Below are 13,787 nucleotides of genomic sequence, written 5' to 3' on the forward strand. Positions count from 1 at the left end.
AGGTTAAGTACGCTTCAGGTTGAGTACTCAGCGGACCGTCTGGTACAGATTAATCCACTTTCCATTACTTTCAATGGGAAGTTCACTTCAGGTTAAGTACATACTTCCGGAACCAATTGTGTACTTAAACCGAGGTACGACTATAACAGGCTTGTTCAATAAAAGACTGTGTCATAGAATTCCTACCTGATTCTTAGGCGGTTGCACACACTGGGAGAGGAAAGGGGGTGTGGGGGGTGCAGCCTGCCCCGAGTGTCATCCCTGAGGGGGAGTGACATCACCATGATGCCCCCCTGGGATGCTAGCCCCACCCCCACGGGTGGCTAGCCCTGCCCTGCCCCCTGCAGGCGGCTAGCCCTGGCCCTGGATGCACAGCATGTGCGCCGCTCCAGGTGCCGGAGCAGCTAGCTCCGCCTCTGGTTGCACACATGCCTTAGTTGCATGGTAGCTTGGCTACTGTAACCCTACTATGTGTAGGGCTGCCCCTGCAATGTCTGGAAACTTAAGTTAATGCAAAATGTTGCAGCTAGAGTTCTTATTGATACCAGTTATTCAGATCATTCATATTCATTTTGCTTATTTAAAGCATATATAGCCTGCCCGTTATAATTTTGATCCCTGGGAAGAAGGGGTGTTCAATGGGAGAGGGGGGAAGGTCTATTCACCCCTTCTCGGGCGGGCGGCTTTACAGGCAGGCCCCAAGCCTCCTCTATGAACCAGCCTATTGCTTCCTCCTGCTGCCAAATTGGCCAAAGGTAGCAGGAATTAGTGAGCTTTCTCCTGGGTGCAGGGCCATACCACTTCTCCAACAGGGACCACTTTTGGACCCAATTTGACGTAGGTCATAGCCTGTCTCCCCACCACTGGCTTCACCCTTAAAAACACTCTCAAAGAACAGACAGGCGTGGAATACGCAGTTGCTTACCACAATGCCTATGGCTAAACCTTCACACCTGTAATCAATAAAGTTGTGGCATTATTTGACCCCAAACCAATATGATGTGTGTTGTCTAGTTATTTGCACCTAAGGTAGGGGTGCCATACACATCCGGAATTTCCCAGACATAGCCAGTATTCCCCCCTCACAAACAATGTTTGGGTGAAAATCGCTGAAATGTCCAGGAACTAAAAAGAAGCTCAGCAACCTTTGTGTCTGGATTTTCACTTTTTGAAATATGGCAATCGTACCTTAGGGAACAGGGTGGTTACGGGGCCTCAATATGCAACAGCCACCACAAAGCAGATAATAAAAATAAAATAAAATTGAGAAAGCAAACAACAAAATTAAATGTCATCAGTTGAAACAGCACAGTGGAATTTTAATTTCCAATGTGCAGCACCCACCCCACCATTCAAGGCTCATCCACACTTCCACTTATCCCATTTTTTCTTCTGTTATCCCACCATTTCCCCCAAAAGAAAACTACTAAATCAGAACAAACATCTATCAGGTTTTCAGTGGTTTGGCATTTGTTCCAATTCAGTGGTAAACAGTGGGTTTTTCCAGTGGAAATGGCAGGGCAAAAGAAAACCTCTTGGACCAGTGAATATAAAGCACTGGATAAGCAGAAGTGTGGACAAACCCTTATACTGCAAATTATTAAAGCATCTAAGTAAGAGAAACAAACTAAGGCTTGGCACAGGCCCCCAGCTCATCCTCTTTTGGTGGACCTTTCTTTTCAACGGAGAAGGGGGGGAGGTATGGACCTGGCTTTTCTTCTCCTTCCTCTTCGTCGTCTTCTTCATCTTCATCTTCTAACCCTTCAGAAACAAAACAAAACAAAACAAAACAAAACAAAACAAAAAACTCCATTAAAAGTAAAGGCCTCTTTAAGAGGCTAAGAAACTCTGTCGCCTGCTTGGTTCTTTGAAAATTGGGCCAGATGGATTTCTCTGGAAATGCCACTACAGTGGTACCTCTGGAAATGCCACTACAGTGGTACCTCTGGCCAGATGGATTTCTCTGGAAATGCCACTACAGTGGTACCTCTGGTTAAGAACTTAATTCGTTCTGGAGGTCCGTACTTAACCTGAAACTTCTTAACCTGAAGCACCACTTTAGCTAATGGGGCCTCCCACTGCCGCCGCGCCACAATTTCTGTTCTCAACCTGAAGCAAAGTTCTTAACCCGAGGTACTATTTCTGGGTTAGTGGAGTCTGTAACCTGAAGCGTTTGTAACCCAAGGTACCACTGTATGTGATCAAGTAGCGTTTGCTGATCCAGCATGCTGGAATCAGGCCATTTCTATAATGACATCTTGACTATAGGATTCTCTCCACCGGAGATGCAGAATGCCCCAAATCTGATATGATTCAAGCACCAGGTTAAACCTCTCTCTTTTCCCAGGCATTTGGTGAATGAAATGTAGGCTATTCAGAGTCTCCAGATTTGCTGAAATGCTGCTGTTGTCTGTAATAGTTTTATAATTGATTGATAACATCATATCTACATCTATATAGGAGCTGTACTATACATGTGACTGCAAATTTTTAAGTTGTAGCAACACACCCTGGGACTTTATGGTGAGTGGAAAGGTAAGAAATTAAATTAATAGTATTAATTTGTTTATATTAATGAATATTACTATTAATCTTATATACTAATATAATAATATTATATAACTAATATACTAATATTACTACTGGTGGTCTCTATCTGAGACCAGGCAGCGCTTTTTACAAGAGCCATTTCCTTTCTAAGCCTAGCATGTCAGATTAAAGAACAGTGATGCTTGATTCCATATGAAATATCTCTGTGCATTTCAAATCACCAACCTCACAACTAATTGCCAGGCTACTATTATTAAAGTCTAATTGCCCAGATTTGGGCACACACTGAGAGACTTCCCTTATTTCCTCCAAGCTTTGCCCCTTCGGCTTGCTGGCACCCCATTTTCCAACACTGGTTCATTCATCATCTTTTGGCACTTGTGAACCTCTGTCCTGACTTCCCTTGGCAAGATAGCAGTTCTCTTTTTGTGGCCAATTTTGTTACTGTGCCAGCACCTCAATGGCACATTATCCCTCAACCCTTTGCCATTGCCAATTACCTGGGTTTTTCAACCAAGTATAGGAACTCCTCTAACCAATCTAAAACATTAGCTGCACAGTCAGGTTGTCCCACATTCCCATTTGCAGTAGAAAAGGATGTGTACTTACCGCCAAAGAGTTCCTTCAAGAAAGCCTCTCCTCTACCTTTGCTGGTCTCGGCAAGAAATGCTTCTATCTCTTTGGTGAACTCTATGGCTTCCAGCAGGTTCTTTGGGCGCCGCTCCTTGACATTCCTGCGGACCTCGATATCACTCTGCCCATCCTTTGCCAGTGCATCCTGTGTTTCCTTTTTGGCTATTTCTGCAAGATTCCTCAAGTCCTCAGCAAACTCTGGAAGGATCACTTGTTTCTTCTTCCTGAGACTTCTGAAATGGGCCCTGGCTAGCTCAGCACGGTGCCCTGGTCCAAATCGCCGACCTAAGGCTTTCACCAGATCGGGATAGCTCTGCCTTTTCTCTGATGGGAGATACTGCAAGATTTCCTGAGCTGGCCCACTAAGACTGGCTGCTAGGAATGCCCCCCTTTGTTTTTCATCCCAGCTATTTATTTGGGAGATTATTTCAAACTCTGAAAGATAAGCTTCCAAGGGAGTCTTGCCATCATACAGAGAGGGCTTCTTGAACTCATCGGCTACACCTGCCTGCCCCTGTGTCTGAAATCCCTCCCAAGGGTTCCAAAGGGTAGAAAAGCCCTTAGGGGGGGTCTTCTTGCGCACACCTGCTGGTTGCTGGTTTCTCACCAAGTCACTTGCTCCGCGAGTGGGTTGGCACTCTTCCTTCACAACCTGCAGTTGCATTTCCAGTTCCTGTAATTCTTTATAAATATCTTCATTTTCATATCTGTTGGCTACTTCCAAGTCAGCCAAAGCATCTTGGGTTTTGGATATTGTCTTAAACACCTTATAGTCTAGGTTATTCAGTTTCTCATCCACTTTCTCAATCCTCTTCCTGGAGTCCCGTACCTGGGCTTCTAGGTCACTTTTCACTTCTTGCAGCTGTTTATCCAGCAAGTCTTTGATACCCTGATAAGAGGCATCCATTTTCTCTTCGAGGCTGCTTTCAAGCTGCCTCAGCATTTGTTGCTGGTCTTCCATTTGCTGCTGCTTCTGCTGGAATAGCAACTTCATTTGATCCAGGAGTGTTGCCATTTCTCCCTCCATTTCGACTCAGGCACAACTCACTCACAGTTGTTCTTCCAGGAAACACAGATCAGACTTCTAACACCAGTGCTGCACACCAGCCCAATCTCCAAGCAGTGAGAGAGTCCAGGGGTTCCAGGCACTTGTCCGGAGTTCTGTTTCCTTTGAATGATGGTTGGCAGAGAACGTGGTGTCTTTAGGCTATATGGTATTATTTACACATATAAACAACATGAGCATAGGATAGAATGGCTAACAACATTAAGAGCCCTAAAGGTCCTGCTTCTCCTTTAGTTTTGGACTGAGCATAAAGCAAGTATGCCTCTGTCTTTTGTTTGCTTCCAGCTCAGTTCTCTCTATCTCTCTCTCTCATGCACTGGCTTTTGCTCTCCTATCTAGCAGCTAGAAGAGGGATGGAGGAAAGGCCCACCCACTAGCCTTGAGGTCACCATTGCCTAATTGTAGCAACCTGGCTAATATTTTTGAGATGCTGATGAGGACATTTAATCCACCAGCCAAGGTCATTGTCTTGCAAAGAAGCTTGTCTGATTGGTTCAGCAACCACCTCTCTTAATGACAACATCACCATCTCTTAGAACCAGATATCCAACAGCTGGCAACACCGGAGACATTGGGTAGCTTAGATGCTGCATTTACCTGAGTATCAAGGTTGAGTGTGGGAGGGTGGATACATGGAACTTTCCAAAGGGCAGAAAAGCTAACCTTGTAAAAATAATAACTTTCCACTTTGCCATATTGTTTCTTTTTGGATGGTGCTGAAAAAGAAGTGAACAACTGATCTTCTGGGGGGTCCTTTTATTTTTAGTGGAACTTATAGAAGAGAATTATTCAGTGGATTGGGTCCTCTGCTCCTTAATGCAGAATGGCTCAGTATTCAAATCTAGTTTCAGAGTCCCATGCTCTGCTAGTGAAAAAAAGTTGGGTGGCCAAAGGGCAGGGGGAGGTGGGAGATCTTGTTCATCACGGCAAGGGAAACAAATTAAAGTTACAAAAACAAATAAACTTCAAAGCTGCAGGTGATGTCAAGTGCCCTTTTTCAATAAATGCACATTTATGGTCAAAAATATTTGTAAAAGGGAAATAAAGGGAACACCCTAATAATGTAGACTATGAAAAGCTGTAAATGCCCTCATGTTATTAAAGAAACTATTTGACATCATGGGAGACTATTTTGAGTATTTTTCTCACCCTGAGGAGCTCAACAGATGTCTGGGTTAATACAGGAGGCATGTTCCAGTGTTGCCCTGCAAAAAAGATTCACTTTTAGAAAGGGAAAGAGTAGGAACAGCTTATTCTTATAGGATGCCCCCCCCATGTCTTTGTATGAATCACTGTTCTAAGTTCTTTCTCAAAATTAGATGGAGACCTGATCAGAGCAGTGACTCATACCAAGATACATCAGACACACTCCTCTGAGGGCAACTCATTCTGCCATATCACTGCCATAGGAGCCAACTCCTAGGGGCTGAGGGGTCTTTGGCCCTCCCAATAAAACATTTAAACGTGACCCCCCCCGCAAGGTGATGAGGATTACCATTCAAATTGTGTGTGTGCACAACTTCATGTACTCAGTTATGTGAGAACAAAATAAAAAAAATCCTTCCAGTAGCACCTTAGAGACCAACAAAGTTTGTCATTGGTATGAGCTTTCGTGTGCATGCATACTTCTTCAGATACTCACTTATGTGAGGCGAAGCTTACCTGGGAACCCCGAATATTTTATTCAAGTTGGCACCCCTGATCACTGCATTGGGATTGATGAAAGGAACACACTCCACTCCATGAATATATTTGACATAATTTATCCTGCCCCATCAGGTTAGGCAGTGAGGAGAGAACTGTGAGTCATTCAGAGAGTCACCAGACAGTAGTTGGTGGCTGACAGGAGTCATTATTCATAGAATCATAGAACTGTTGAGTTGGAAGGGACCACAAGGGTCATCTAGTCTAACTCCTGCAATGCAGGAATCACAGCACTTCCAGGAGCAGCTGAGGATGCCCTGCTGTCACACAGTTTGAGCATCTCACCATGAAAGGAAGTGACTCATGTTCTTTGAAAGGATTACAAGCATTCCCAAAGAGAGGAAGACGTTGTTGTATGGACAGTTGGTTTCCTTAGTCCCATCATCAGTTCTAGCCAAGCAGTCTACACAGGCATGGGCAAACTCGGCCCTCCAGATGTTTTGGGACTACAACTCCCATGATCCCTAGCCAACAGGGCCTGTGGTCAAGGATGATAGGAATTGTAGTCCCAAAACATCTGGAGGGCCAAGTTTGCCTATGCCTAAGTTAACAGCTTTGCCAGTTTAGAGTGCTGACCCTTTTGTGTGGTGAAGGAGATGGTGAATGCAGCTATACTTACTACACACCTGAAACAACATGTGGTATGCCACATGGGGAAATGTCCACACAATGGCCAAAGGATTATGATTCCGATTCTCTCAAAAAAGAGGGAGAGAGAGATCGGATGACATGGGTCACCACCTCTCTGATTGCAAAGGGAAGAGCAGAGTGACTTAGCTCAGCATCTTAAATTGTGGTGTACTGGTCTCGGTTCCCCGGGGTTGAAGATCCACTACTATTTCTGCAGCAAGGTCTGTGTTTCCAAAATCCTTGAACAGCCCAGTCATCAAGGAAGTGTAGCTTTTTAGCCACTGATAAGTCTTCCAAGCCTTGGTGCTGATGGGGGCCAATTACAGCAAAATGAAGTAAGGCACCACCACGGAGGATCGGCTCCTAATGTCCCTTTAGAGAAGGCACATGGAAAGAGTGCTGGGAAGTTGTTGTTTTGTGTGCTCCAAAGCTAAGCATCTGGGGACACTGAAAACACAAGGTGCTTCTATTTCAGGAAAAGGCTATGCAAGTTCTGTTCCATGCAATGGAACTTCACACAGAACACAACTTTAGTCACTCCAAAATAAGATATTGCAGCACTCCAAATTGCTTGCCCATATATTTGCACAGATAATAGTAGCTCTAGTTGAAAAGCAACACATGGAGATCTGAACTACTCATTGCAATGCATCTATTATTATTATTATTATTATTATTATTATTATTATATTACAAGATTATTGAGTTAACTTAGAAGGTTGAATAGAGATCTCAGGTGGCACCATGGGTTAGTGTGTCTGGCTGTCAACCAAAAGGTTGGTGGTTCAGGCCCAGGGATGGCTGTGGACAGGATTCCTGCATGCAGGCATTGATGACTCTCAGGGTCCCTTCCAGCTCTACAATTCTACTATTATATGAATAATCGTAGAAGGCTTGAGGAGGCATGGATGTGACAATCATGAAAGGATCCTGCACTTCTGAATTTGCCACTTACAGGTTGTAAACATGATTAAGGCCACAAATGCTAGCTAGTGGTAACCATTGGTATTGTTTGTTTCTGAACCAGACCATTGGTGGCATTGCTAGTGCAGTACATCTTTCACTATAACCACACAAATGGGCAGTGTGTATATTATACCAGCAGTATATGGCAATAGTCATAGGATCGCAGCAACTATCCAACCCAATGGATTCAAATTCCAAGAAAGGAGATTCTGATTAAACATTAGGAAGAACTTTCTTACAGTAACAGCTGTTTGACACTGGAATGGTCTCCCTTGGAAGGTAGTGGAGTCTCCTTCATTGGAAGTTTTTAAACAGATGCTCATCTGTCAGAGCTGTGCAGGGGGTTGGACTAGATGACCCTTGGTGTTCCTTTCAACTCTACAATTTTATGCTTCTGTGTGAAGCTGTCCTGATCCTGTGGTGTGTGTTTTTTCTCATTAAGAGAGATGCAAGTGGACTTTGCCAGTTTTCTCCTCTGCTCATAGCTCAGTTTGAAAATAAAGAACAATGATTTGTGACTTCGAATGATTTGCAAGGTGACCTTATGGAAAATCTTAGAGAAAGGCCTTCAGGATCTTTCTTTCTTTCTTTTTTCTTTCTGGCTGGAAAAGCCTATTCACAATCAACACATACTTACAGCATGCCAAAGGGCTTGGCGTTCACTTTGTGCATATCCAGATTGACACGACAGACTTTCCTCCAACTAGTAAGCAAACCAGGTCATCTATGTAGTTCAGTCATTTGCTTAGCGATATATATTATGCAGAGGAAAGCTGCCAAAAAATTTGTCTAAAAGTAGGAATGTACTTTTCAGCTTTTTGGGGCAAGGGGCAGGGCAGGGGAATCCATGTGAGAGGGTGGATCAAATGCTGGTCAGCAATTTTTGACCTTCAACCTTCACTTTGCTTTATCCTGAGCCAAAGGCAGTCAATACACGCAAGCAGGATTGCATGATAGGCTGCTTGCCTGGTGGCTAAAATTGTCTGAATCACAGCCTCCCATTACAGAAAGCAAACGCTAATTTAAGAAAAGGCTGCAGATCTGCCCTAGAACAGGAAAGTGCATTGAAAGAAACCACAGCATCACTTGCTCTGTCAAGAACAGGATCTTGGCTGGTGAATGTCAGACCCCAGTGGGGTCTCGAACTGCCTAGCCACTTCATTTTGGTGCTTCTGCCTTCTAAGAAAAGCCTGAAACACAAGGCACGTTCAGGCGTTTGAGCCCGAATGCACGAACTGTGTATCTGTCAGGGCCGGCCCACTCATAAGGCAAGGTGAGTGAACCCCCTCAGGTAGCAGGACCCACAGGGGCAGCAAATGCCAATCTAGATCTTTATTCCCCCCCCCACTCCTCATATAGATCTTCACTCACCCCTTCTTCCCTGGTGGGGAGGGGGTACCATTTTGTGGGTGATCTCAGGTGCCAACATATCTTGGGCCAGCCCCGGTACCCTTGGATGGAGGGCAGGGGGTATGCAGATAAGCAACCAAACATGTCCAAAATCACACTGCCCTGTATGCTCAGTCCCCAACCACCCCCAGGTTGAGTGGGGAATGCCTGCAGGATTGCTTAAACCTGAGTAGAATTCTGCACACGATCAGGAGCCCTGACAAAGCAGCGGGAAACATTTCACCAGCATTCAAGCAAATGTTAGTAGAAGCCTCCTGTGAGGCTTCTCTCCTCCACACAGAGGTGTGGTTCATGAGATGGCTAATGAGCACATGGGGGTGGGCCTTGAATGCATGCCCATGCCTCCATCCACACTTTGAGCATTTGCACATTCAGGTGAATTTCTGAACGGGCCTACAGTGCTCTACAGAGTTGTGGTGGAGGGTTGTTCTTAGGGAAATCCTGCCTCTGATCCCATTGGTCAGTGTTTGCAGGAATATAGCAGGCTGCCTTGTAGAGTCAGGCCATTGGTCCATCTAGCCCAGTATTGACTTCAATGGGTGGCAGTAACTCTTCAGAATTTTAGGCAGGGGTCAGATGCCAAGAATTGAACTTGGGAGTGTTTCCATGCAAGAAAGATGCTCTGCTGTTGAGCTACAGGCCTTCCCCATGCATAGGGAGCTGCCTTTTATTGGATCAAATCAGGCAATTGCCTAGACTGCCTGGGAGCAACTTTCTGGGGTTTCAAGCAGCATTCCCACCTAGCCCTCCCTCAAGATGCCAGGGACTGTACCAGAGCATGCAGAGCAAATGCTCTGCCATTGTGCATCCCTGTAGGAAATTGCACAAGAGGCCTAAAGATGACTGAGGACATTGTCAGGGCAATGGCAATTTTCCTCTGTTGTTTCTGACATGCAGACTAGCTCTGATCCTGACTAGTGGCTTGACCCTCAGGCCAACTCTGACCCACACTCATAGGAGTCAACACCTAGGGGCTGGGGTCCCTTCTGGCCCCCCAAATAAAATTTGAGGCCCCCCAGTTGATGAGCATTGTCATTCAAATGGTGTGCATGCACCACATCTTATGATCCACTGTCCACCCCCACAATATTTTATTCAAGGTGGCAGCCCTGCCCCCTCTTCTCCCTTGCAATTCTCTTCAGTTCCCAAGGACTTCCAGCTTCATCCTTGGATTGCTCCACCGCACGCTTTCTGCGCTAGTGTGGGGTAGTGGTTAGAATGCCAAGCCAGGACCTACCGGTAGGAGACTACAGTTAAAATCCCCATTAAGCTCACCAGGTGACTTGGGGCCAGTTAATAGCCCTCATGCCTAAGCAATAGTCTCTTATTCCTCAGTCATGGCCAAGGACTATTGCTTCATGGTAGGCGAGATGGTTATAGGAGTGTAACAAGCACTCCTTGTAACAAGCAAGGCACATTGACACGGAGGGTGATTATTAAGGCTGAACTTTCCTCACCATTTAACCAGCAATGTTATGAAATGATACCCTGGCTTAGCAGATCCCCTGAGAGGTCTCTGGACGTTGTTGCTGTTGTTGTTGTTGTTGTTGTTGTTGTTGTTGTTGTTGTTGTTGTTTTTAAAGTCATAGTGTGAATTTTGAGCACTTGTTAAAATGTAGAATCAAGCAAACTTGGAAGCTATGAATTAAAAATAAGTGTAAAAGTAAAATTAATAAAATTTAAACATGAAATGTATCAAAAAAATCAAGTCATGATATGAGAATCAGACCTCTTAAAAACAGAAAGAGCTAGAAAACAGAATTGACTCAGAAGTGTCCATAGGAAGCAAGGCATGATCTCTAAGAGTCTCAGGTTTGGGCCAAACTAAAAGTGATTAAGGAAATTATGACATATTTTCCTTTTTTCAAAAAGCAGCTTTAGAGCCACCCAGTTTGGATCAGGTTTATAGCATAGGGGAGGGGGATTAACCATTTTGCTCTGGCACTGATTCCTCTCCATCAGCAACTACACCATCATCAGCAATTTGTTATAGGCCACTAAGGTGGAAACATACTCATGTGTCTAGGTTTGGCCCTAACCAATAAGAAACTACGTTAAAATAATGATTTAGATCCACATTCTATGGAAGGGCCACTGAGATTAGGTCTTCTTTAGAACCCACATGATCCCAAAAATGATTTATCATCCATATTAATTTTGATTTCAGCAACAAGCAAGCAGGATCCAAATGCTATAAATCATGGAGTGAGAAGTCATACCAGCATTTATCTGCTAAATAAAATACCAAGATTAATAAATCACATGTTGTTGTTTTAATTTCTGGGAGGGAGGGGAGGGGACTGCTTCTAATACAAAACGCAATTCCACTGGGACGTTCCCTGCCAAATCAAATACGTGTATGAAGCTGGGAAATCTTCTGCCTGCCAGACCCCCAGTCCAAAAGAGCTTTATAGAAATACAGAGGAGGAGGAAGAAAATTTGCCCTCTCTCTTCCGCTCCCCAAACCAGGGGATGTTAGACATCAGAAAGCAGGATGTTCTCTTCCCAATGATCTTCACCACAAAAAGCAGAATGGGGGTTGGTTGTCAGGATTTTATTCTCCCCTCTCCAAGGATTTGATTTCTTTTAAGTAAAATATGTGTTGTTATTTAATAACAGCAGCAGCAACTGAGAAGGAATCCAAAGGCCATCTGTTCCAACTTCTGCCCCAGCAGCAATAACCAGCATTGATATGTTATGTCGCTACTTGTAATGTTCTCAAAGAATAAGGAAATAACATTGGAGGCGCATATTATGGTGGTGGAAAGATATATGCACCAAGTATGTATCAGAGGATCGCCAAAGCATGTGCCATCAGGACGCTACATCATCCAAGCTGGAAGTCGGGCCATTCGTTATTCAATCTAGAAATCCCCAACATTACTTTCTCATGCATGCACTCTTGGGTTGGGGCAACTGGTTAAAATGTTTTAAATGGTACTAATTTTGGTTCCTCTGTTTTGTTTTTGTCGGCTTGATGTTGGTTAAATGTTTAGTTGGGGTTGCAGGTTATTTTAATTTGGGTTTAACTGTAAACTGTTAGTGGTGGTGGTGGTGGTTTCTATTGATTTATTGGTTTGTTTGTTTCTTTGTTTCTTTGTTGCTCATATAGGATATTTTGTTTTTTAATGTTTGATGCTTTTTGTTGTGTTTTTATATACAATCGTACCTTGGAAGTCAAACGGAATCCGTTCCAGAAGTCTGTTCGACTTCCAAAACTTTCGGAAACCAAAGCGCAGCTTCCAATTTGGAAGCTGCAGAAGTCCCATCAGACGTTCGGACTCCAAAGAACGTTTGCAAACCGGAATACTCACTTCCGGGTTTGCGGCATTAGGGAGCCAAAACATCTGAGTACCGAGGCGTTCAGGATCCAAGGTATGACTGTATGTTGTAAGCCACCCAGAGTGGCTGGGGAATCCCAGCAAGATGGACAGGATATAATTTTTAAAATATTATTATTATTATTATTATTATTATTATTATTATTATTATTATTATTATTATTATTATTTTCACTCATGGGAAGCTATTGAAAAATGCAGTGCATGTTTGTGAACCAAATAGGGGCCAGATGACATGTCCTTCCTCTGAAAAATGTCCCAGATGTGGAACCTGGGGCTCAACGCCCCGCCGCCCCCCGTTGCGACGCCACTGTACCTGAGCTTCTCATTCAATAATCTCTTAAAAGTCTACAAAGATCCCTCGAGGTCTCCTGAAACAATGTGAAAGTCAACCTGGCACCCTCCACATGTTTTGGAATGCAGCTGCTATCAGTTTCAGCTGGCACTGATATATACACTGTAGTATTTTCTTTATCAGGAGTATTCCAGAACTCTTGATCAGGCTGGACGCTGAACAATATGGGAAGAGGCATAGTGTTGTATTTCCAAAAGGTTGGCATAGTGCACTTAAAAGGGGGGGGGATAACTGACCATTCTGTGAAGGGCAGCCTGTTTATGTTTTCATAAATAAAAAAATTAAATACCCTAATTTTTCCTACTACGAAAGCGCTACGATAACTTTCAACAGCCATGGCTTCCCCCCAAGGATTCTGGGAAATGTGTTTACTAGGAGAGCTCTTTTCCTCCTTCAGAGCTACAGTTTGCAGAGTTGCCTGTGAAGAGCGATTGACTGCTAAACCACTCCGTAGCTCTGTGAGGGGAACACGGAACTCTTAGTACCATTAACAAACTACATTTCCCAGGATTCTTTGAGGAGAGCCATGACAGTTTATAGTGGTATCAGAGTGCTTTAAATGTATGATATGAATGTTGCCTTACTCAGCATCCAGCCTGATGAAGAGATTTGGGACCTCAGAAGCTTGCTCACAAGGTGTTTAAAAAACAAATAAATATACCCAGCTGCTGCCACTCTTGACTGCAACTAGAGAGGGCTTTGATACTGCAATGAATCAAATGGTACCCCCCCCACGCACCCTACAGGCCCACACACCTTTCCACATGGCTGCTCTCTCACCCACACAGATTAGTCAAAAGACGCCAGCCCTTGCCAAGCCTAACAGATTAGAACAAATCTGACATTTTTAGGCTAAACCATTTAGAAGATATGACAGGCCAGAAAACATTCAATGCAAGAAGAGGGAAATGCTCAGAAGGTGAGATCATTTCTGTCTCCTCAAAGACTCCTCTGATTTGCCTTGAACTTTCTAACGGGTAGAATTGGTACTGTTCAGGCCACATTTAAAAGCACAGGCATACAACCATTGTCAAGCTGACAACTGGAGACAGATCTCAGGTGTAGCTGCAAAGACACAATTCTACTGTTTTATATTATAAACCAAAATGGGCAATACTGAGTAACCAAGCCC

The 13,787-nt window shown here is 44.0% G+C and overlaps 1 protein-coding gene across 1 annotated transcript; it reads right to left on the minus strand.

Annotated features, from left to right (window-relative positions):
- Positions 1–540: 540 nt before the first annotated feature.
- Positions 541–4,351, minus strand: LOC148686609 (uncharacterized). The gene is made up of 2 exons (XM_088665420.1): positions 3,160–4,351; positions 541–1,893 (listed from the first exon to the last, which is right to left on the minus strand). The coding sequence occupies exons 1-2, from the start codon at positions 4,208–4,210 to the stop codon at positions 1,628–1,630; spliced, it is 1,317 nt and encodes a 438-aa protein (XP_088521546.1). The 5' UTR covers positions 4,211–4,351; the 3' UTR covers positions 541–1,627.
- Between the last annotated feature and the right edge of the window lie 9,436 nt (positions 4,352–13,787).

The sequence above is a fragment of the Zootoca vivipara genome, chromosome Z2, assembly GCF_965207765.1.
Source record: "Zootoca vivipara chromosome Z2, rZooViv2.hap1.1, whole genome shotgun sequence".
In the NCBI taxonomy this organism is placed as follows: domain Eukaryota; kingdom Metazoa; phylum Chordata; class Lepidosauria; order Squamata; family Lacertidae; genus Zootoca; species Zootoca vivipara.

Bases quoted from the DNA above. Each gene is read 5' to 3' on its own strand.
- LOC148686609 (XM_088665420.1), bottom strand. From the start codon at position 4,210: ATGGAGGGAGAAATGGCAACACTCCTGGATCAAATGAAGTTGCTATTC. The intron at 1,894-3,159 runs GTAAGTACACAT...TGGCATTTCCAG, and splicing joins CTTGAAGGAACTCTTTGGCG to AGAAATCCATCTGGCCCAAT.